Raw genomic sequence first — 21848 nt, forward strand, 5'->3', positions numbered from 1 at the left:
CAGGGGGAAAGGAGCTTGCCCCTTAGGCCTGGGTGGGTACCCTACAGCCATTTCTTTCCACCTCCTGCTGCATCCAGAGCCATGGCCGTCTGCCCTCCCTTCTGTTGCTTCCCCCAAATACTCGGCACTGGACTGCTTGTTCCTTGGCTCAGGGCCTGTGGGGAACAGAAAAGGCTCCATTCTCTTACTTTCCCCATCCCCCAGGGGGTTGGCTCTGGCAAACTTGGAGCTGAGGACAGAGAAGCTCAGTTCATCTATGCCTCCAACCTGGGCACCCTGTTGGTGCTGTCACACCTTCCCCACCTGCTGTCAGTGTTTGGGAGACTTTCACCAGACCAGAGTTAATCTCAATCTGCAGTACGGTGCCCTGCACGTGGCAGAGATAAAACCAAAGCAATTCCCTGCCTTGAGGTGGGAGGGGCACAGTCCCCACAGCCCGCCAGGTCCTGGCAGGGGAGTCACTCCACCTCACCGCCCCGCCTCCGTGGGCGTAGCCTTACCCGGACCAGTCCAGGGGAGGCGCAGGCCCGGGGGAGGGGCAGGTCCCGCCCCCCGGAGAGTCACGTAGCTCTGCGGCACCCGCAGCCTCATTAACTCGAGGCGGGGCTGAGGCGCAGCAGTTGCAGACCTGAGTCTGCGCTGCTCCTGTGGCTGCTGCTGGTAACTGGCTGCACACAGGTAAGGTTCTGGGAGAGGCGGATGCTGCTCAGCAGCTACGCTTCCTCTCCCTGGCTCCTTCCCTGCCTCCTTGTCCTGCTCCCTGGAGTTCCCTGGTGTGCTCTTCAGGTTCTTTCCTGACATCCTTGTGCCTTTCTGCCTGCTTGAAGCCCAAGGCTTAGCCTGTCTCATTCCTCGCCTGCTTCCCAGCTCTCTCAGCTGCGACTCAAGCTTTTCCAATCCCAAGCCTTCCTCTGTCGCCTGCATTTTTTCCCCCTGGATCAGTCTTTCCCACCCGAGCCGTTTTATTTTGTTTTGTTGGTTTTTTTTCCACCCAAGACGTTTTAATCTCAGCTTGCTTCTGTTCCCTCTAGGCTAGGCCCCCCTGCAGCTCTCTTGCCTTCTCTGTCCTCCCCAGATCTAGGTCCTCCCCAACGGTTTAGCTCACCATTGCCATCGCCTTCCCTCATCTCTCCTCCTGTAGGTCTCCCTCCCCTTCTCAGGCTCTCACTCCTTTCAGCCTTGAGCCTCTGCCCCTGCCTCTGTCTCCCCACTGGGTGTCTGAGTTGAATGTTCCCTATTTCCCAAATGCCCCTCCACACAGAGGAAGTGCTTCTGGGCGCTGGAGATGACCTGGAGGTGTCACATCCCCGATCTTCACACCTAACTTAGACTTGCGGGCCCTCGTTCCCATTTTGCAGGCCTACTGCGGCTGATCTCTGAGGCAGAGGTAGGGCACAGGCACAGGCAGTCAGGACTGCAGTATGGAAAAAAAAATTTATGGAACCCTGTGACTGTTATTTGTGCTGCTCCTACTTCTTATCCTGCCTGTGATAAGTATCTCTGAAGCCTTGGAATAAATGTGATTTCCCTAAGAGCCCTGTTGAGGATGAGAAAAGAGAAGCTGGAAAGACCAGGACTTATGTGCACCTCAAGAAGGGACCAAATTTAATGGAAGAAGGACTTGTGTCCTGAACTGGGCAAGTGTTTTTAGTTTTCTGAGTCAGGGTCTTGCTGTGTAGTTCAGACTGGCCTTAGATTCTTGGCGATCCTCCTGCCTCAGCCTCTCCAGTGTTGGGATTACAGGTGTGCACCACCATGCTTGGCTCTAGGCAACAGTTTCATAAGACCTGTAGCTTCAGGGCTGCTCACTTCCCCACCCCCATCTTGCATCTTGCCTACAGGCTGGGAAGGGTGCCCACCAGGGACAAAAGGAGATGTGGGAACTGGGGCCCTAAGCCTGCTAGCTGTCAGAGAGATTGGTGTCACTTCGATGCCCAGGACTCATGCCAAGGACTGCTGCTCTGCTCCCAGCCCCATGTTTAGGGGAGGGGGGCATTTGGCCAGGAAAGGAAGCAGAGGAGGTAGCAGGTGGTATCTAGTCTTTCTATCTTATCTCCATTCCAGAGAGCTGTCACCATGCCCCACTCATACCCAGCCCTTTCTGCTGAGCAGAAGAAGGAACTGTCTGACATTGCTCTCCGGATTGTGGCGCCAGGGAAAGGCATTCTGGCTGCAGATGAATCTGTAGGTAGGTGGTGGCGGTGGTAGGGAGTAGAGGAGGTCAGAGAGTCCTGGCCAGGGAGAACGGCTGCCTCCACTTTGTTTGCCCCCAGGCAGCATGGCCAAGAGGCTGAGCCAAATCGGGGTGGAGAACACAGAGGAGAACCGCCGGCTGTACCGCCAGGTCCTGTTCAGCGCTGATGACCGTGTGAAGAAGTGCATTGGCGGCGTCATCTTCTTCCATGAGACACTCTACCAGAAAGATGATAACGGTGTCCCCTTTGTGCGAACCATCCAGGATAAGGGCATTGTCGTGGGCATCAAGGTGCAGTCCCAGCCCTAACTGGGGCTGGCTGTGGAAATAGGTGTGTGTAGGAGGGGAGGCAGAGAGGTTCCTACCTGGGGTCAGCCCTCTGCCTGTGTTTCCGCTGCAGGTTGACAAGGGTGTAGTGCCTCTGGCTGGGACGGATGGAGAAACCACCACTCAAGGTACACAGTGGGGGGCTTCAGGGCCGAGGAGGTAGGTAGGCAGTTGATGGTGGCAGGAGAGGGACAGAGTGATGAGCGTGGTGCTGTGCCTACAGGGCTGGATGGGCTGTCTGAACGCTGTGCTCAGTACAAGAAAGATGGCGCTGACTTTGCCAAATGGCGCTGCGTGCTGAAAATCAGTGAGCGCACACCCTCAGCGCTCGCCATCCTGGAGAATGCCAATGTGCTGGCCCGCTATGCCAGCATCTGTCAGCAGGTATGTGCTGGGGTTTGGGTGACCAGGTGGGTGCCCTGTGCCTGGTGAGGAGAGGGTTACAGGACTTTTTCCCATCTCACCCACTGCTCCCCCAAGCTACTCTGCTCTTTCTACAGAATGGCATTGTTCCTATTGTGGAGCCTGAGATCCTGCCTGATGGAGACCATGATCTCAAACGTTGCCAGTATGTTACAGAAAAGGTGAGTTCACAGCTGAGCACAGATACATATTTTAGGGACAGCCTGGCAGGGGTGCCTGCAGCTCATTTGCTGGCTTAGATCCAGACACTGACCCCTAGCATTGTGTTATTGTTTTGTTTTGTTGAGGCAGGGTCTTACTATGCAGTTCTTGAACTCTCAGCGATCCTCCTGCCTCAGCCTCCCAAGTGCTGGGATCACAGGCATGTGCCACCATACCGGGCAGCACTCTCTCACTGATCCTAGAACAGCCCTGAAAGTCTGAGCTTGTACTGAACCTTACTGTTCATGCCCACCCACCCCTGGGTAGGAGGCTTAGAGCCGTAAATAATGGGAACCCAGACCCTTCAAAAATCTTTTCTGGTCCCCAGGTCCTGGCTGCTGTGTACAAGGCCCTGAGTGATCACCATGTGTACCTGGAGGGGACTCTGCTTAAGCCCAACATGGTGACCCCTGGCCATGCCTGTCCCATCAAGTACAGCCCAGAGGAGATTGCCATGGCCACCGTCACTGCCCTGCGTCGCACTGTGCCCCCAGCTGTCCCAGGTACTAGCCTGTTTCCTAACCTGCTCCTACCTCTCAGGGCCATCCTGAGGCTCTTGCGGCTTTCAGGAGTCCCTTACCCTGGAAAATAAGGAATGACCAATCAATTGGTCTGGACTGGCCACTCAGTTGGTGTTCTCTCCTCCAGGGGTGACCTTCCTGTCCGGGGGTCAGAGTGAAGAGGAGGCCTCACTCAACCTCAATGCCATCAATCGCTGTCCCCTTCCGCGGCCGTGGGCCCTCACCTTCTCCTATGGGCGTGCCCTGCAGGCCTCTGCACTCAATGCCTGGCGAGGGCAAAAGGACAATGCTGGAGCTGCCACTGAAGAGTTCATCAAGCGGGCTGAGGTTGGGAGCTGGGGGTGGTAGGGGTGGTGGGGTGAGTGTGTGTAGCTGGGAAGGGCCGAGTACCCACAGGTTACTGGAGGTCAGGGTTTGACACCTGTGGGCGGGCTTGGCCGCTCACGCCACCGTCCCCTTTTGCAGGTGAATGGGCTTGCAGCCCAGGGCAAGTATGAAGGCAGTGGAGAAGACGGCGGAGCAGCGGCGCAGTCCCTCTATATTGCAAACCATGCCTACTGAGGAGTGCTTACTCCACACTACCGCCCTTGGCCCAGCCATCTGCACCTACTTTGCCTGTAGTCACGGCCAGGGTCAAATAGCCATGCAGAACAGAGATGCCTTCACCCAGCCCCAAGTCCTTGTCTTTTTCTCTTCTCCCCTCTCCTCTCCCATTGCTGCACCTGGGACCACAGGACGGGAGAATAGGAAGCCCCTCAGGTCTGAGGGCAGGAGAGTGGCTAGAAATCAGAGCAGGATGCCTGGGTATTCCTCAGTCTCCCCAGCCCTCATAATTTCCCCATGATGGTACAGCTTCTCCTTGGGCTATCGTTGCTGGCCCTTGCTCTAGGATGAGAAGGAAGTATATAAGCCCCGACTCATGCCTTGAGTATATACCATATAGGAAATAAAAGGTAGCAAAACATGCTACTTTGTCTGTCTGTTTTACACATCAAATTCCCACCTCCTCTTTTCTGATCTCTGGCAATTCTGTCTCTGGGCCCTGTGACTGTACAGGTAGAGAGGGTGAGGATTTGAGTTCTACTAGGCTTCAGATTTATAGAGGAAGGGCATACCAAGTCACCATTCCCAGGCCAGGCTCTTGCCTGATGATGTTTATGGCTGCAGTGGGGCAGTGAGGAGAGCTGCATCCTCTAGGGACTGCTACATCAGAGCCACTAGGCTGCGCTATAGAAGGATGGGGTGGAGGGGATGAGCAACTCCTGAAGGCAGATTTTGTGGAAGGCTCAAAGCAAGGAGGCAGCAGGACAAAATGGGATAAAGTTGGGCGGGAATTGGACCCATCTCAGCAGTGTCGAGCCCAGCTGGGGCCTGACACATTCCACCAGGGACCACCACATTAGGGGAAACACCTGGGCTCCTATCCCATGAGGAAAACCTCCACAGATTTGGGGGCTGCCACAGCAAAGGAGGATGTCCAGGAGGTTGCCCAGAGCTATGGCCCACTCCCACTTGGAATGAGAGGGGTTACAGAGTGGTGCAATTTGAGGCTCTGGGCAAAGGCAGACCTGATGAGGCTTTATACTGAACTTTGACCACTGTGCTGGGGTGTAAGGGGGACTGAGAACCTGGGTCTTTGTGAGCAAATGCGTATGAGAGAACACCTGGATGCAGTGGTGCACACTTGTAATCTTAGCAGCTGGGGAGGCTGAGGCAGGAGGATCACCATGAGTTTGAGGCCAGCCTGAAATATATAGCGAGACTATGTCTCCAAAAGAAGCTTGAATAAAGAAGAAAAGAAAGATGAGAGAAGAAGCTGGGTATATTCTGTGTGAACTGGGGAGGCCACCAATGCTCCACCAAGTGTGGCCTGACCTTATATTGAAAATAGCTACACAGTACTTTCTATATGCTCCTGCCACACCGTGTTCTAATCCCAGTACATATTAACTCAGAATAAATACTACTGCTATTACCCCTATTTAGTTTTGACCTAACCCAGTAGTGCTCTACCACTGCGTTCTCAGCATTTTTTATTTTTTACTTTGAGAAAGGGTCTTGCTAAATTGCCCAGTAGCTAGTAGCTAGAAGCATGTGCCACTGCACCTAGCTTTCCTTTTCAATATGAGGAAACAGGCAGAAAGGCACAGAAGTCATCCAGGTAATAAAAGGTGAATCCATGATTTGGAACCCAGTGATTAGGATTCAGAGCCTGTGCTCATGAGTTTTCATGGCTTTTGTTGTTGTTTTGTGGGGGCTTTTTTGAGACAGGATATATATATATTGCTATATATTCCAGGCTGGCCTTGAACTTTCTATGTAGCCCAGGCTGGTCTCCAACTTGCAGCAGTCCTCCTGCCTCAGCCTCCTGAGTACTGGGATTACAGGCGTGAGCCACCATACCCGGGCAAGACTTTTAAGTATCCTGACTTTTCCAAGTTGTAAATGAATTCAGATGAAAAGACTGGTGTAACCAATCATTTCAAAAAATTACAAGCTTGCTATCTCCGCGTTTGTGGCTTGAGGAGACAGCGCCCAAAGGAGGAGCACTGTGATAGGGATGATAAACAATGACAGCTGAAATCTGAAAGCTTCCCCTTGTGCCAGCCTCTTTACGCACAAGGCTCCTTTTACTAAATGTCTCCACTTTTCGGATTTGAAAACTTCGAGCTCCCCGTGGTCGCCCAGATAGTATTTAGCTTTATGCCCTTCATCTGTGGGGCTATGACTATGTTCCACAGGGAAGCAGGGCTTCGTCAAGATTGTTCCACCAGAGCCTAGGCAAGTAGCTCAATGCTAAAGTACTCGCCTAGCATGAGTGAAGCTTGAGTTCGACCCCCAGCACCCAAACAAAACAAAACAAAACAAAAACCAACCAAAGTTTGTTCCACCAGCGCCGAAACCACCACAATCTCTCTTCACCCCTCTGAGTCCGGGTAACCTTCTAAACTCGCTCTGCAGCTCCACGCCAACTCCGCCCACTCCGGCGACATTCTCCCGCGTGCGTCCAGAGTGCTGCTCTCGAATTGGCTGCGATTGCTACCGTGGTCCCGCCCCCTCAATGCGAGGTTTCTGATTGGGGGAGGCTTACGCAGCTCCGCCCCCTGGCGTCCTAGAGCCGCCGGAAGAGAGCATGGCGGCAACCGGGGCCGCGGCTACAGACCTAGGTGCGGTGGGCTTTGGGTGGGAGCTGTAGCTCCGGGATTGCGAGGGAGGAATGGAGGGGCGGGGATTGAGGTGTGGTAGAGATCCCGCAGCCAGGGGTCAGGGGTCGCTTCAGACGCGATCTCTTCAAACCTGGCCCAGGGTCCCTAACCCGGCAGCCTCTCTGAACGCGGGCTGAGGGTCTGTGAGGACAGGTGGTCCGGCTTCTCCGCGTCAAGGGTGGCGCTGGCGGCCGAGCCACTTTCCCGCGCCTCAGTCGGTCCCCCGGTGTCCCCAGAGGTGGTCCGGGGCAAGCGCGCCGCCCTCTTCTTCGCCGCGGTGGCCATCGTGCTGGGGCTGCCGCTCTGGTGGAAGACCACGGAGACGTACCGGGCCCCCTTACCTTACTCCCAGATCAGCGGGCTGAATGCCCTGCAGGTGAGGCTTCGGCGGGAGAGTGTCCGGGGCAGCCCACCGGTGAGGCGGGGACTCAGCCGATGGCTCCGGTCCTCCTTCACGCAGCTCCGGCTCATGGTGCCCGTCACCGTCGTATTCACCCGGGATTCAGTGCCCCTGGACGACCAAGGGAAGCTGCCCTTCACCGTTGTGCATGAGAGAGAGATACCCCTGAAATGTGAGTTCCTGGGGGGCTCTCCGCAGTCTTTTGGGTCTGAGCTGAATTTGAAGATGGGTTGGGTAGGAGGAGCGTGGGTGTCGCATACTCTCATTAAAAGAGCTCTCGGAACAGCGTGTTTGTTTGGGTCCTTTGAAATCAGTGCCTTTCCCCCCGCCCCGGCGGGGGCAACCTTATCTGGTGGATGAGAAGGCGTATTTGTTTTTCACTGTACAGTATTCAAAAGAGAATTAAAAAATCCAAATGGCAAAATAAATAAGTAAATAAATTCAGTGCCTGTCATTAAGGCAGCAATATTTTTCATAAGATAAGTTGTACTACCTGATCAGAAGCAGTTGATGCCCATCAGAATGGAAGGGAGAAAGTGAGATGTAGTGAAAAGAACGCAGTTTGTTTTCTTTTCTTTCTTTCTTTCTTTTTTTTTTTTTTTTTAGTACTGGGAATCGAACTCAGGACCTTGGGCTTGCCAGGCAGGTGCTTGTGCCGCAGAGCTGTATCCCCGGCCCAAAGAACGCAGTCTGAAATTAAATTGGAGATACATACAAACTCTTCAGTTTAGCGTTAAGCACTACTGTTAGGCACTTTTCTTAGGTACCAGGAATTTGGGGATGAGTAAGAAACTGATAATGATTTCAAGAAATACATAAGTAGGGGAGAGAGACACATAGGTAAAAGCAGTTACTGTAGAAAGTATAAGAAACAGAGTTAGCATTGAAGAAAGAGCCTGGGAAGAAAGAAAGGCAGAGAAGTTTTTTTTTTTTGGTACTGGAAATCGAACTCAGGACCTTGTGCTTGCCAAGCAGGTACTTGTGCCGCTGAGCTATATCCTTGACCCAGAGAAGGTTTTAAGTGATGTAATTTTTGAGTTGGATCTTTAAAGGATGTGTAGGAATTCAGGTTAAATAGAGAAGAGGGAGACTTAGGCAGAGGAAGTAGCATGAGCCAGTAATAAGGATAACTAGTCTGTTACTGCTTACTGTGTGCCTGAAACTAGGTGAAGCACTTTGCATGTATTGCCTCATTTACTCCTCTAACATTAGGATCCCCATTTTATCATAAAGAAACTGAAACTTAAAGAGAGTTTAATTTGCTTTGATCGCAGAACTAATAAGAGATGGAGCTGGGGTTACATCCAGGCCCGATCGATTCCAGTGCTCAATCTTTTAACCAGCACACTGTACCTCTCCTATGTAAAAGCATGGGTGTGTGAGTCAGCAAGTGGGGAATCTGAGCAGTTGTACTTACTGGAGTGTGAAGTAAAACACTAGGAGTGACTAGAGATAAAGGCTGAATCCTGACTGTGATGTGCCCGTGTGTTATTTACTTTCTTTTTTTTGTTTTTTTTTTTTCCGGCACTGGGAATTGAACTCATGACCTTGCGCTTGCCAGGCAGGCGCTATGCCACTGAGCTAAATCCCCAGGCCCTACTTTGTAGCTCTATAACCTTAGTCAATACTTTTTTTTTTTGAAACGGAGTCTTGGTACATAGGCCAGGCCTCTAATTTGTGATCCTCCTGCCTCAGCCTTCAGAGTGCTAGGATTATAGGCATGCACTACCACTCAGGCATAGTCAAAGCATTTTTTTAAAAAATCATATTTCACGTGGTTCAGCCAAATGTACACACATTTTGTTTTTCTGAACAAAAAAAGTCATACCTCACATGTTAGTTTACAGTTTATTTTTAGTTATGGACTTCTTCATATTTGGTGACACAGTTTTCAATACTGTGGAAGTAGTGCAGTGACCAAGAACGTGGAATGTAGTATGAGAGAGCTAGATTCAAGGCACACACCTGTAATCCCAGCGCTCTTGAAGCTGAGGCAGGAGGATCGTTGTGGGCTTGAGGCCAGCCTGGGTTACACAGTGAGTCTAAGGCCAACCTGAACTTCGTAGTGTTTGTAAAAAGATAAACATAATATGTTAAGTAGTGATTAGAAAAACAGAGCAAGACAGGGCAATGGAAGTGTTTTCTTGGGATTGCAGTTTTACATGAGGTGGCTGAGGAAGACCTCATTGAAAAGAAGACATTTGAGTAAAGACCTAAAGGAGGTAAGGGAATTCATTGTGCACATACCCGGAGGAAGAGCTTGTTGGCAGAGGAAAAAGCAAGGCTAAGGTCCTAAGGTCAGAGTAGGTGAGGGACCTTAAGGAACATGAAGAATTTCTTTGTGGCTGGACTGGAGAGAGAGGAAATGAAATAAAACCAGAGCAGTAAAGGGTCACGCAAGGCCTGGTAGACCATGGTGAGAATTTTGGTTTTTATTCTGAATGAGAGGGGAAGCCATTGAAGGCTTTTTAAAGAAAATTTGAAAACATGACTACCATTGTCACATCTTACAAAATTAAGGATAATCCCTTAATACTACCTAATTCTCAATCTCCATTTAGATTTCCTAAGTTACCTCGAAGGTGTTCTTTTACATTTGTTTTATTCTAATCAGGATACGTTTGGTTCTCTCTTTCCCTTTTATTATGCATATATTAGCTGCCTTCCGCCCCACCACCATATACTTTTTTTTCAAACTTATTCGTTGAAGAAACCAGGTCATTTGTTTTATAAAACATCTCACACTCAGGGTTTGGCAAATCACTTCCTCATAATTTCATTTCACTTGTTCCTCTAATATTCATATTTATTGTAAACTAGTAGTGAAATCTAGAAGTTTGATCAAAGCCAGGTTTGATCTTTTTAGGCGCGAATACTGTATAGGTGGTGCTTCGTACTTCTGTTGTATTACATCACGAAATGTGTGATGGCTGTTTTTCCGTATTGGGTGATGCACAGGTTAGCAAGTTCAGTTATTATCACTTGATTTCTACATTTGTTTTATTTTTTTGAGACAGTCTCAGTCTAGTTCAGGTTGGCATTGCACTTGTGGCAGTCCTCCTGCCTCAGCCTCCTGAGTGTTGAGATTACAGGCATGTGCTACCATGCCCAGCAATTTTAGATTTCTGCATCAACCTTTAACCTGATGTTTTTTAGCATCTGTTGGGACAGAAGTTGATTTCATTGGCAGTTGTCAAATAGTGATTTTTGTTCAGTTTTATCATTTCTTATGCATGTGATATAGAATTATTTTATAAAGAGGAATTTTCCCAGTAAATTTTAGGTTCTGCTTGTCAAGTTTCAGGGAGCAAAGAAATCCTTTTGGAATTACCTTTTTTTTGTTTTTGTTTTTGGTTTTTCTCCGGTACCGGGAACCGAACTCACGACCTTGCGCTTGGCAGGCAGGCGCTTTTGCCGCTGAGCTAAATCCCCAGCCCCTTGGAATTACCTTATATGTAAGATTAACTTGGAGAGAACTGACATCTTTACAAGGTTTACCTTTCCATCTTTGTATTTTTTGGTATTTTAAATTTTTATTATTACTGCAGTTGGGGATTTTCAAAAATGATTATTTTCTAGTTGGATATTGCTTGTATTTATGGAGCTGTTGAAGTATTTCTAGGTTTGTTTTGTGTGTGTGTGTGTGTGTGTGTGTGTTGGTAATGGGAATGGAACCCAGGGCCTTTACACTTTGCTATTTCCCTAGCTTTTTTTGTGTTTTTCCTTTTTTATTTTTGTGACAGAGTCTTGCTAGCTGAGAAATTATCCAGGGTGGGCTCCAGCTAATGGTTCGCCTGCTGCAGCCTCCCTGCTGTTATAGGTGTGCACTGCCACACCTGTCTACTTTTTCTAGTTTAAGAATGTTTTAGTTGGTTCTTTGGTTTCCTTGGAAAACAGTTTACTACTTCAAAAGTGGCCCTTTTGTCTCTTTGAAATATTTATAAATTTTATTTCTCTTTTCTTATTATCTTGACTAGGAACTTCAAAATGAAAAATGCCAAATAACAGTGAGAATATTGGAGGACATAGCAGTCATCCTTGCTTTATTTTTTTTTCATTTAGGGTCTTGCTTTGTAATTTAGGCTGGCCTTGAACTCGAGATGTAGCCCCGGCTGGCCTCGAGCTCACAGTAGTCCTCCTGCCTCAGCCTCCCAAGTTTTGGGATTACTATTACCAACTGTAATGAAATTACATTTAGTGTTTTGTCATTAGGTGTTTTGGGTTTTATCAGGAATGTTTATTAAATTTAATTATTTGAGGGCGGTGATTAGGATGACCATATGATTTTTGTCCTTTTACGTGTTGCTATAATGAATATTGAAACACATCCCCAAACCCCCCAGCCCACCCTGCAATGAGAAGATATTTCAGGTCGAAAGACCAGTGTATGGATAGGCACAGGCAAGAGCTGGGGTGGAAGGCAAGAGCTGTTATGTGTTTGCTGTCTTCCATGTGGAAATGGTTGGAGTTGGCTATAGCCGCTTGGTACATGGTAATTCTCTGTAAACCATCTTGCTGTCCACAGACATTGGACAGTTCTAGGGCTAGAGAGGTAGGCAACGTCTGACACTTGCTCTTCCCATCATGCAATTCCTTTCCCTCCAGACAAAATGAAAATCAAATGCCGTTTCCAGAAGACCTATCGGAGGGCTTTGGACCATGAGGAGGAGGCCTTGCTGTTGGGCAGTGTACAAGGTATGGGAAAGGGTGGTTGCACTATTTTGACAAGAAGCCCTATTTCTTTTTCTTTTTTCCTCTTTTTTTTTGCAGATAAGGTCTCACTATAGTTTAGGCTGGCCTTGGACTCATTATGTAGCTGAGGCTGGCCTTGAATTCACTGGCAACCTCTTGCCTCGACCTCCCAAGTGCTGGGATTACAGATTTACAGGCGTGTACCATTACGCCTGGCAAAAAGCCCTATTTTCCTGCTGATCTTTAAATGTATAATTTCCGTGTGTTGTCCTACCTCTGAAGCGTCTCTGAGAAATCTAGGAATGTGGTACTTGGGTTTTAGCCTGGACTGCTCAAGGCCCAAGAACCAAACTGGCTGACCCAAATCTGGCCACAGTGCCAGCTGTGAGTGGAGGGGTGGCCTAGGCTCTCTCTGAGGGCTGGGGGAGATGGTACGTGTTGCATGTGGTGTGCTACCTGCTCTTGTCTCCAGAGGCGGAAACTGTGCTAGCTCAGCCCCAGGAGCAAGCGGCGGGCTCCCTGACTGTGTACGTGATCTCCGAGCACTCCTCACTCCTTCCCCAGGTAGGGTAAGCGAGTAGCTGTGGCCTCGCCTCTTCCCTTCTTTCCTAATTACCTCCCTCTTGTAGCAGTGCTACCTGTAGCTCCTATTTACCACAGAAAATCTACATCTGTTAAAAACAAATGCCAGTGGGAACTTACTCACTGACTTTGGCTTTGGGTCTTTCTAAGTCCAAGACTTCTATGTGATTAAAGTGCCAATGACTATTTAGAATAGGAAAAAAGTGAGGCATGGTGGTCCAGCCCTGTAATCTCAGCTATTCATGGAGGCTGAGATAGGAGGATCACAGGTTTGAGGCCGGCGTTTAGTGGTAGACTGTCCCTGGGTTCAATCATAGCACTGCCAAAAAAAAAAAAGGTGAAAAAATCAGTAGGTTTAAAAAGAAGTAGCTGGTTTAAGAGTTCAATCATATGTCTATAAACAGTGTATTTAATTTCACTTTTGGGGAGAGGTACTGAGGATTGAACTAGGCCCATTATGTTGACCTACATTCCCAGCCCACTTCCCCTACTTTTTTCCCCAGAGATAGGATCTCACTCAATTGCTAGTTGGCCAGGTTGGGCTCAAACTTGTGATCCTGCTGCCTCAGTCTACCAGAGTGGATATAATAGGTGTCCACCATCATGCCCAACATTTTTTTTTTTTTAATGAGAGGAGGCTTAATTTGGCTTCAAATTTTACATATATTTGAATTTATGTAAGTGGTTTAATACTGTGTTACTGCAGTGATACATCTTCTGGAACTTTAATTTTGTTTAGCATTTATGTTTCTTTTTCTCTTTTTTTTTTTTTTTGTCTTTTTGAGACAGGGTCTCACTATGCAGTTCAGGCTGGCCTTGAGCTCGCTTTGTAGCCCAGGCTGGCCTTGAACTCCCAGCGATCCTCTGGCCTCAGCCTCCTGAGTGCTGGGATTACAGGCATGTGCCACCATGCCCGGCTTTAGCATTTATGTTTGAGAGGATCATCTGTGATATCACATGTAGTTGAATGTGTGTTTCACTATACAAACATAATTTATTCATTCTGTTGCTAATGGACATTTGGATTATTTCCAGTTTTTACTGTTAGATATAATGCTATTGTGAGTGTTCTTATGCTTACCTTTTTGCCATGTGCCATTTTTGTAAATCAGACCTCACTGTTTTTTTTAATTCTGCTCTTCTTGCTCTACATGCTATCTCTTGGTTTCCATTTCACCATTTTACCAGCCTTTGAACACTGAGGTACTGCCTGGACCTGTTGACTGGAAAAGAGAGGGGAATGGAAATGTATGAGAACACTCATACATGCTTACAGCTCAGAAATTCTGGGTTAATAGCTGAGGTGCAGGACTTTCGTCAATGACACAAGGCCAGAGTGCTTTCTTGCTTTCTTCACTGAGCCCCCGGCATTCTGTCCCTTGCTCATCCACACAGGACATGATGAGTTACATTGGCCCTGAGAGGACAGCAGTTGTGCGGGGGATAATGCACCGGGAGGCCTTTAACATCATTGGCCGCCGCATCATCCAAGTAGCCCAGGCTATGTCCCTGACTGAGGATGTGCTTGCTGCTGCTCTAGCTGACCACCTCCCAGAGGACAAGTGGAGCTCGGATAAGAGGCGACCTCTCAAGTCCAGCTTGGGTAGGGTGCTGGGCTTTGCTACGGGCGGGGAGAGGAAATGAATTATATGAAGCAGGAGGGGCGTCTCCTTTCTTCTCTGATCACCGAGTGCTGGGATTAAGGCGTGCACCTTCTTAGAGCACTTAGTATTCCTCATCCTGGTTTATTGTCCTTTTGGTTCCATGATGGCTATCAGCTTAGCCAGGGGCACGTACTGCCCCTCCTCCTTAATTCACAGGAACCTCTGATTTCTGAGTCCTGTTTCTATAGGCTATGAGATCACCTTCAGTTTACTCAACCCAGACCCCAAGTCCCATGACGTCCACTGGGACATCGAGGGGGCTGTCCAGCGCTATGTGCAGCCCTTCCTGAATGCCCTCAGAGCTGCTGGCAACTTCTCTGTGGACTCTCAGGTGAGAGTGGGAGTGAGTCAAAGAGTCTCTTTCAAAATCCATACACATTTAGCGTTTATAGATGCGTTTGTTCTTCCGTCTCTCACAGTCTGTGGATTTGTTGGAAATTTCCTGTGTTCGTGTGTGCATGTGAGTGTCCCAAGGGCCTGTACTGAGTGGGGCTATGCTTGCATGTGTCTGTCACTTGAGAGTAGGTTCTGGGTCTTGTCTTTCCCTCCGCGTCTGGCTCAGGGAGTTCAATCGATGGATTACATCCTTATGGGTCCTAGAACTCTTCAGCAGTTACACCTAGGGGCTGGGGATTTAGCTCAGCGGCACAGCGCCTGCCTGGCAAGCGCAAGGTCGTGAGTTCGATTCCCAGTACTGGAAAAACAAACAAACAAACAAACAGCAGTTACACCTAGATGTTAATACCATCAGTCATCCTTATGGAATTTATTTTTAAATGTTTCTGGACATGGATGACTTTAGTAACAATAAAGATGTGAAGAATGTAGCTTTCTATATCATACCGTGTCCTTATAGGGAAAATGGGGGAGAAAATGCTTATGAGGTCTTTGTAGTAGAAGTGGTTGCTTCTCAGTGACTGACTTGGTTTGATCTTGTAGACACAGAATTATGCAGTTCTTTGTTTCCATCTTTCTTTAGGCTGTTAGGTAACCTGGTAAAAATGTGTGGTTTTCAAAGCATGTATTTAGTATATTGACTTTGGCTTTGTTCTTGGTTTCTGAATCTATTTTTCTCTCAACTCTGACTTTGTCTCTTATATTTTACTTTCACCTTGTCCTGACTGTATCATTGTAAAGCACCTCAAAACTTTTTTTCAGTGAAAGTGGGCTATAAATCAATGTATGTAATAATCTTCCCTCTCTTTGCTCCACAGATCCTTTACTATGCAATGCTGGGGGTAAATCCCCGCTTTGACCCGGCATCGTCCAGCTACTACTTGGCCATGCACAGCCTCCCCCATGTTATCAACCCCGTGGAGTCCCGGCTGGGTGAGCTGCTGAGGACCAGGGTGTTTCAGCCAGGCAAAGGAGGGACCCTGAAGGCACAGCCTGTGGGGTTGGAGACAGTGGTGAATAGTGATGGTCCTAGGCTGTATATGATGATGCTCCCTAGGTTGTGTTGGTCTGAAAGGGCGAGGAGATTTTGGCCCCTTTGCCATGCGGCTCTGTTGACGTCATCTCCATCTTTTCATCCATCTTTTTATTTTTTAAATTTTTAATTTTTTGTTTTTTTTAGAGATAGGGTCTTACTCTGTAGCCCAGGCTGTCCTCAAACTTTTGGCAATCCTCCTGCCTCAGCCTCCGGAGTGCTGGGATTACAGTACATCCATCTTATCCAAAATTGTATATTGAACATGATTCCCAGTACTTTTTTTTTTTTAACAGTACTGTAATTAAACACAGAGAGTGCTGAGCTACATCCCTGTCCCTTTTTAAGTTTTTATTTTGAGATACGGTTTTGCTCAGTTGCCCGGCCTGGCTTTGGATTTCCAACCTTTCTGCCTCAGCCTCCCTAGTAGCTAGGGTTGTCTGGCTTAGTTCCCAGTACATTTACAAACAAATAGTTAAGCTGGGTCTCTCTCCTTGAAAGCTAACTAGGAAAGATATGGTCACACATGTATGAAAGGCACAAAAAGAACGTAAAGGCAGAATTAGAAATGACAGTTCAGCTAGTTGAGGTGGAGGGACCCTGAATCTAGGATTATAGTTGTTTATTTTGGGGGTGGAGCCTAGGAAAAGTAGATATGGTCAAGAACTGTCATACAAGTAAACCAAAGTGAATATATTGATGGGCATGGTGGCACATGCCTGTAATCCCAGCACTTGGGAGGCTGAGGCAGGAGGATCCTCGCAAGTTTGAGATCAGCCTGGGCTGCAAAGTGAGCTCAAGGCCAGCCTGAACTGCATAGTGAGACCCTATCTCAAAAAGACAAAAAACAAAACAAAACAAAGTGATATATTATCACTCAGTAGAATTTTAGGCCCAGAGCTAGACCAATGTGGACCATGGGTTATAAGAGGGATGGCACATGAGACCTTAGCAAATTCCCCCTGTGTTCATTCTTTCATTCATTCAGCAAACATTAAACAAATTGGCTGAAGAACTGCTTTGTGGCAGTGTTAAGTACAGAGATGGAAGTGCAGTTCGGGCAAAGGAAACTGGGAGCTTAGATATTGAAGAGTAAGAGCATAGATATTCAGGGAGCTGAGCATAGTTGAGTGTGGCTGAAATGTGAGTGAGTGACCTGTGATGAGATGGGCAAGGCAGACGGGCGCTGTATCATATAGGATCATGTTAAGGAGCTTGAACTTCAACACAGTGTGAATTGCTAGCCATTGAAGCATAGCAGGGAACTGACATGAGATCACATTTGCTCTTTTTTTTTTTGGCTTTTTGAGACAGGGTCTCGCTATGCAGTTCAGGCCTGCGTTGAGCTCACTTTGTAGCCCAGGCTGACCTCAAACTTGCAGTGATCTTTCTGCCTCAGCCTCCTGAGTGCTGGGATTATAGGCATGCGCCACCATGCCCGGCCTCACATTTGCTCTTGTGTATAAAGCTAGTTGTAGTAATAGTATGCCTTGTTACAGTGGCCCCGAAAGCTTTCTAAACAGTCAAGGGGAGGGGAGCGTAGGGGCATTTTGGCGTAGAGACTATACTCCCTTTGTGTGGCACATCTGGGGAGAAGCTTCAAGGTCCTGTACCACGGAAATCTAGGACTTAATGGGAGAATGCGCTAGGGATCATCAGTCCAGGAAGCTGAGTACCAGAAGGAGTGAGCTCAAGTGAGAGGGTGCCCTGGAACTGAGCTCTAGGGCCGGCATGTTTTGGTGTCCTGACACCCCTTCTCTTTGTACCACAGGATCCAGTGCTGCTTCCCTGTACCCTGTGCTCAACTTTCTACTCTACGTGCCCGAGCTTGCCCACTCCCCGCTGTACATTCAGGATAGGGACGGGGCTCCAGTGGCCACCAATGCCTTCCACAGTCCCCGGTGGGGTGGCATCATGGTAATAATCACACTATGCAGAACCCACAGCCCAAGCTGTGGGATGGGGACAGTGACATTCTCAGAAAACTTCCTTTGGTTTTTCTCTGAGGTCCTCCATGGCCAGCCCGTGGGGGTGGATGGCAGCAGGGAGGTGAGGGTGCTGTGTTCTTGTGCCTCTTCTCTGCCAGCCCCTCCATCCCTTATTTCTGTCAGTGTTTTCTAGACTGTGACTCTTCACGCTTACCAGTTGGCACTGAGGACACCCTGTGTCCACCTTACATGGCTCTACCTGTGGGAGCCTTACAAGGTTGAGAACCTTATCTCTCCTGTTAGACTGGGTATTTCTCATGGAAGGGAACTTTCAAACGGGATAAAAAATATTTCACAGGACTCTTAGTGGGTTAAATAAGGTAATTTACTTAAAGCAGTTTATAGTAGATCCTCAAAAAAAAAAAAATAATTAGTGATGCCATGGGATATATATCTTGTAGAGAACAGAGAAATCATCATCCTTTTGTCTCAGGGCCTCCAGAGCGCCAAGGACAGAGCTGTGTGTGATGAGATGTGATGTGGCAACCTCATTCCCCTCTTTCAGGTATACAATGTTGACCTCAAAGCCTATAATGTCTCAGAGCGGCCAGTGCGAGTCGAGGTGGACATGGTGCGAGTGATGGAGGTGTTCCTGGCCCAGCTGCGGTGAGGTCCTGCGGGCTGCACTTGGGCGTGTGGCCACATTCTCCTGGGCTGTAGAGGGAGTTGTAGAGCACAGCGCAATGTCACCTACTGGGATACTTTGGCTATTCCCAGAACCCCGTGGAAGTGAAGAAAGGCTTCTAAGGATCATTTCATCTTTCTCCTAAGGGGTAGTAGTTGATGAAATCTGTTTTCTGAAAAATAGACTTGTGGAAGTCAGGTCTCCAGGGTGTGATTAGGGCTGCTTAAGAAAATAGCTGTTAATTCTTGTGCTAACTGATTGATTGAAATCAGGAAAGAGTATTCTGGTTGATTGGCAGTGTCTGTCATGGATGCAGCCTTATATAAGCACAGCACAAATGCTTTGTCAGGCACGTCCCTTAATTCAGTCCAGTGGCCTCATTTGTCCAAAGAGAGGGTAGAGAGAAGGGATTAAACTATATTGGTGTTTAAAAAAAACTACATTGGTGTTATCAGAAATATCATGAAACCTTTTTCAAATAAATCTAATATAGAAGGTAAAACCAGCTGGGTATGGTGATGCATGCCTGTGATTCTAGCACTTAGGAAGCTGAGGCAGGAGGATTATCAAGAGTTTGAGGCCAGCCTGGGCTACATAGTGAGTCTAATGCCAGCCTGTACTAGAAAGCAAGACCCTGTCTCAAAAAACCAAAAAAAGGAAACAAGAAGGTGAAACCAGAAGGACTAGTTGATGCTGTGTTTAGGGCTTTGGATTGCTTAGTGTTGCTGCTCACTCCCCAGAACCCCTGTGATTACACGGGAAAAATTAAAATCACTGGTGTAGGGCAGAGATTCTCAAACTCTTAGCTGTTGTCTCCTGTCCTCTCATCTCAGCAACTTTGATCATCCTTTGCTGTTCCTGTAGGCTGCTCTTTGGGATTGCTCATCCCCAGGTGCCTCCAAAATGCCTGCTTTCAGGACCTAAGAGTGAAGGGCTAATGACCTGGGAGCTGGACCGGTTGCTCTGGGCTCGGTCAGTGGAGAACCTGGCCACGGCCACGACCACCCTCACCTCCCTGGCCCAGCTTCTGGGCAAGATCAGCAACATCGTCATCAAAGATGATGTGGCAACTGAGGTAAATGGGCAGGGCATGGATTATGTGCCCAAAACAGGGGCAGCCAGTAAGAGCCATTCCCTAAACGCCCCCCAGCTTGCTAGCTCCCCATCAGGAGTCTGGATGAGAAAGAATGAAGGTTTCAAGGCAGCCCTCAGAAAATAAACCATATCTCTTTTAAGTCTGACCCCCATACATTCTGGGTGAACTCCAGGCAATCTTCCTGTACATGGAAGGCCCAGCCCCTTCCCCATGGATGACTAGGATGTGCTGGTAATCCCTGTCCCCTCCCCTTCCTAGGTATACAGGGCTGTAGCTGCAGTTCAGAAGGCAGCAGAGGAGTTGGCCTCTGGGCACCTGTCGTCTGCGTTTGCCGCCAGCCAGGAAGCTGTGACATCCTCTGAGCGCGCCTTTTTTGACCCCTCCCTCCTCCACCTCCTCTATTTCCCTGATGACCAGAAGTTTGCCATCTATATCCCGCTCTTCCTGCCTATGGCTGTGCCCATCCTCTTATCGCTGGTCAAGATCTTCCTGGAGACCCGCAAGTCCTGGAAAAAGCCTGAGAAGACAGACTGAGCAAGGCTGCATCTCAGTAGAAAGTTTTTCTTTCTGGCCCAGGTGGATTGCTTGGTGTGGATAAAGAGGTGTTGGACTGAGGCACAGGAATGGAGCCCGCCAGGGATGATTAATTTGTCTCCAGGTGCCTCTGTTGGAACTGAGCTACAATACTCTAAACTGGGTTCATATTTCCTTCCCTTCCCATTCCTGTGGCTTAGGTCCCCCACAGTCACTCCCAAGGACTTCAGAAGGTACATCATCTGAGTCTCCTCCTCTGGCTGGGACTTGACAGTGCTGCTGTATCGCTCTCTGGGACTGGGGCACCTTGTGCTTCTGGCCTGTCTCTTAGCATAGCACAGTCATGCACTGAGAGGGAGCGTTAGAGGAAAGCCCTGAGTTGGATTGTAGCCTCCTCCCCGCCACCTTCTCTCTGATCCCTAGGGGAAGGTCACCCCTGAGACCTCCCTTACTCCCCTTTCTCTGGCTGGCTTCACCTGGTGGGTACAGCCTGAGTCTAGGACACTGCAGCTCTGGACCTGGTGCTGTGCACACGGTAGAGGTTCTCTTCATCCTTTCAAAGAGGCAGTGTGATGCTGGTGTGTTAGGGGAAGTTCTGGACTGGGAATCCAACAGACCTGAATGGAAATCCTTGCTTCTGCACTTACTGACTGGAAAGCTTTGGATAAGCTTCTCAGTCTCTCTAAGCCTCAGTTTTCCTTTGCTCAGTGGCACTGATGGTGCCTCCTTCATAAGGTGGTTTGGGGATTAAATGTGCTAAGCATGTGAAAGCGTTAGGCATGCACTGTATGAGGGAGTTGCTTTAAAACAGACTTGTAATAAAACAACTGGAATGGTATGAAGTATAAGCGTAATTTTCATTGTTTTGTTCATGTGTAGGTAACAGAGTCCTGGTATCTGTCCTGCACTCACAGTCCACCTTGTGGTACGTGGCCCTGTGCCCCTCTTGGCGCTCCCTCCTGTAGGGCCCCGGGATGGCTGGGCACCTGGCCTGTTGTCCCTCCTTGTGTCCTGACTTGGCCAAGGCTGTGAGCATCTGTTTCTGCATTTTAGCAGGAGTTCTAGGAGAGAGCAGCTTGTTCCAGTGAAAGCCTTTGGATACTACCTCATTGATCAGTTCAAAAAGTACTGAGTACCAGCTTCAGGGAGCACCGTGCTTGTGCTGGGGTATCACAGTGGCCTTGGTTGACAGGATCTCCGCTTTCACCGCGCAGATCTTTTAGGAGGAAGTCAGTGAACAAAAAAACTCACATAATGCATTGGAAAGGAGAAACAGGCTGAGCAGATAGTGACCAGAAGAAAGTACTTTAGACTGGGAGCGCCTTTCAGCGCAGGAGCCGAACTGAGGCCAGCACAAGAAGAGTATCCCATGTAGACTTTGAGACCGGAACCCAGCGAGTAAGAGGGTTCCGGTAATCAGGCCCTCATTATTGAAAAAGTACCGAGGCGCGCTATGCCCGAGCTATGCGTTCAGCCGCCCGCGGTGCCCCTGACCTTTTGGCCGCACGGGCCGGGTGGTGGGCGGGGCCGGCGTGGGCCTACCCCGGGGGCGGGGCCTGGGCGGCACCTGGGGCCGTCTGGGGGCGGGGCTGCGGACGCTCCCCCTTCCTCCGGCTCCAGCCGGCGCAGGCGACGGTGGCGGTAGCAGCGAGCCACGGGCGGCCCGGCGGGGCGAGGCCATGAAGGTGAAGAAGGGCGCCAGCGGGGCCAGGGCGGGGGCGGAGCCCGCTCCTGGAGCTTCGGGCCTGAGCGTAGAACCCCCGCCGGGTCCGCAAGCGGAATCTGAATCAGAGTCCGAGTCGGAGCCAGAGCCAGGCCTGGGGCCCAGGCCGGGGCCGCTGCAGGGAAAGCAACCCATCGGGCCCGAGGATGTGCTGGGGCTGCAGCGGATCACGGGCGGTGAGCACCGGGAGGGAAGGAGAGTGCGCGAGGGGGCCCTCGAGGCGCGCGCAGCCCGGCCCCCGCC

The 21848-nt window shown here is 49.2% G+C and overlaps 3 protein-coding genes across 3 annotated transcripts in view; all 3 read left to right on the forward strand.

Annotated features, from left to right (window-relative positions):
* The first annotated feature begins 546 nt into the window (after positions 1-546).
* Positions 547-4633, forward strand: Aldoc (aldolase C, fructose-bisphosphate). Its single transcript, XM_005402747.2, has 9 exons — positions 547-678; positions 2065-2188; positions 2274-2485; positions 2595-2649; positions 2745-2905; positions 3022-3105; positions 3474-3648; positions 3794-3993; positions 4132-4633. Exons 2-9 carry the CDS (start codon positions 2077-2079, stop codon positions 4225-4227), a joined length of 1095 nt encoding a protein of 364 aa, XP_005402804.1. The 5' UTR covers positions 547-678; positions 2065-2076; the 3' UTR covers positions 4228-4633.
* Positions 4634-6752: 2119 nt separating this feature from the next.
* Positions 6753-20725, forward strand: Pigs (phosphatidylinositol glycan anchor biosynthesis, class S). The gene is made up of 12 exons (XM_005402749.2): positions 6753-6833; positions 7109-7248; positions 7333-7444; positions 11878-11967; positions 12437-12528; positions 13942-14149; positions 14399-14541; positions 15425-15539; positions 17411-17556; positions 18133-18233; positions 19117-19327; positions 19607-20725. The coding sequence occupies exons 1-12, from the start codon at positions 6800-6802 to the stop codon at positions 19880-19882; spliced, it is 1668 nt and encodes a 555-aa protein (XP_005402806.1). The 5' UTR covers positions 6753-6799; the 3' UTR covers positions 19883-20725.
* Positions 20726-21472: 747 nt separating this feature from the next.
* The window catches only part of Unc119 (unc-119 lipid binding chaperone), a 5475-nt gene continuing 5099 nt past the window's right edge, over positions 21473-21848 (forward strand). Inside the window, exon 1 of the mRNA XM_005402748.2 lies at positions 21473-21781. Within this exon, the coding sequence (XP_005402805.1) occupies positions 21562-21781 (220 nt within the window). The 5' untranslated portion in view covers positions 21473-21561. The remainder of the gene's footprint in view (positions 21782-21848) is intronic.

The sequence above is a fragment of the Chinchilla lanigera genome, unplaced genomic scaffold, assembly GCF_000276665.1.
Source record: "Chinchilla lanigera isolate Chin_1 unplaced genomic scaffold, ChiLan1.0 scaffold00080, whole genome shotgun sequence".
NCBI classification, from domain to species: Eukaryota; Metazoa; Chordata; class Mammalia; order Rodentia; family Chinchillidae; genus Chinchilla; species Chinchilla lanigera.

Bases quoted from the DNA above. Each gene is read 5' to 3' on its own strand.
- Aldoc (XM_005402747.2), top strand. From the start codon at position 2,077: ATGCCCCACTCATACCCAGCCCTTTCTGCTGAGCAGAAGAAGGAACTG. The intron at 2,906-3,021 runs GTATGTGCTGGG...CTCTTTCTACAG, and splicing joins ATGCCAGCATCTGTCAGCAG to AATGGCATTGTTCCTATTGT. The intron at 3,649-3,793 runs GTACTAGCCTGT...TCTCTCCTCCAG, and splicing joins TGTGCCCCCAGCTGTCCCAG to GGGTGACCTTCCTGTCCGGG.
- Pigs (XM_005402749.2), top strand. From the start codon at position 6,800: ATGGCGGCAACCGGGGCCGCGGCTACAGACCTAG. The intron at 18,234-19,116 runs GTGAGGTCCTGC...CTGTTCCTGTAG, and splicing joins GTGTTCCTGGCCCAGCTGCG to GCTGCTCTTTGGGATTGCTC. The intron at 19,328-19,606 runs GTAAATGGGCAG...TCCCCTTCCTAG, and splicing joins AAGATGATGTGGCAACTGAG to GTATACAGGGCTGTAGCTGC.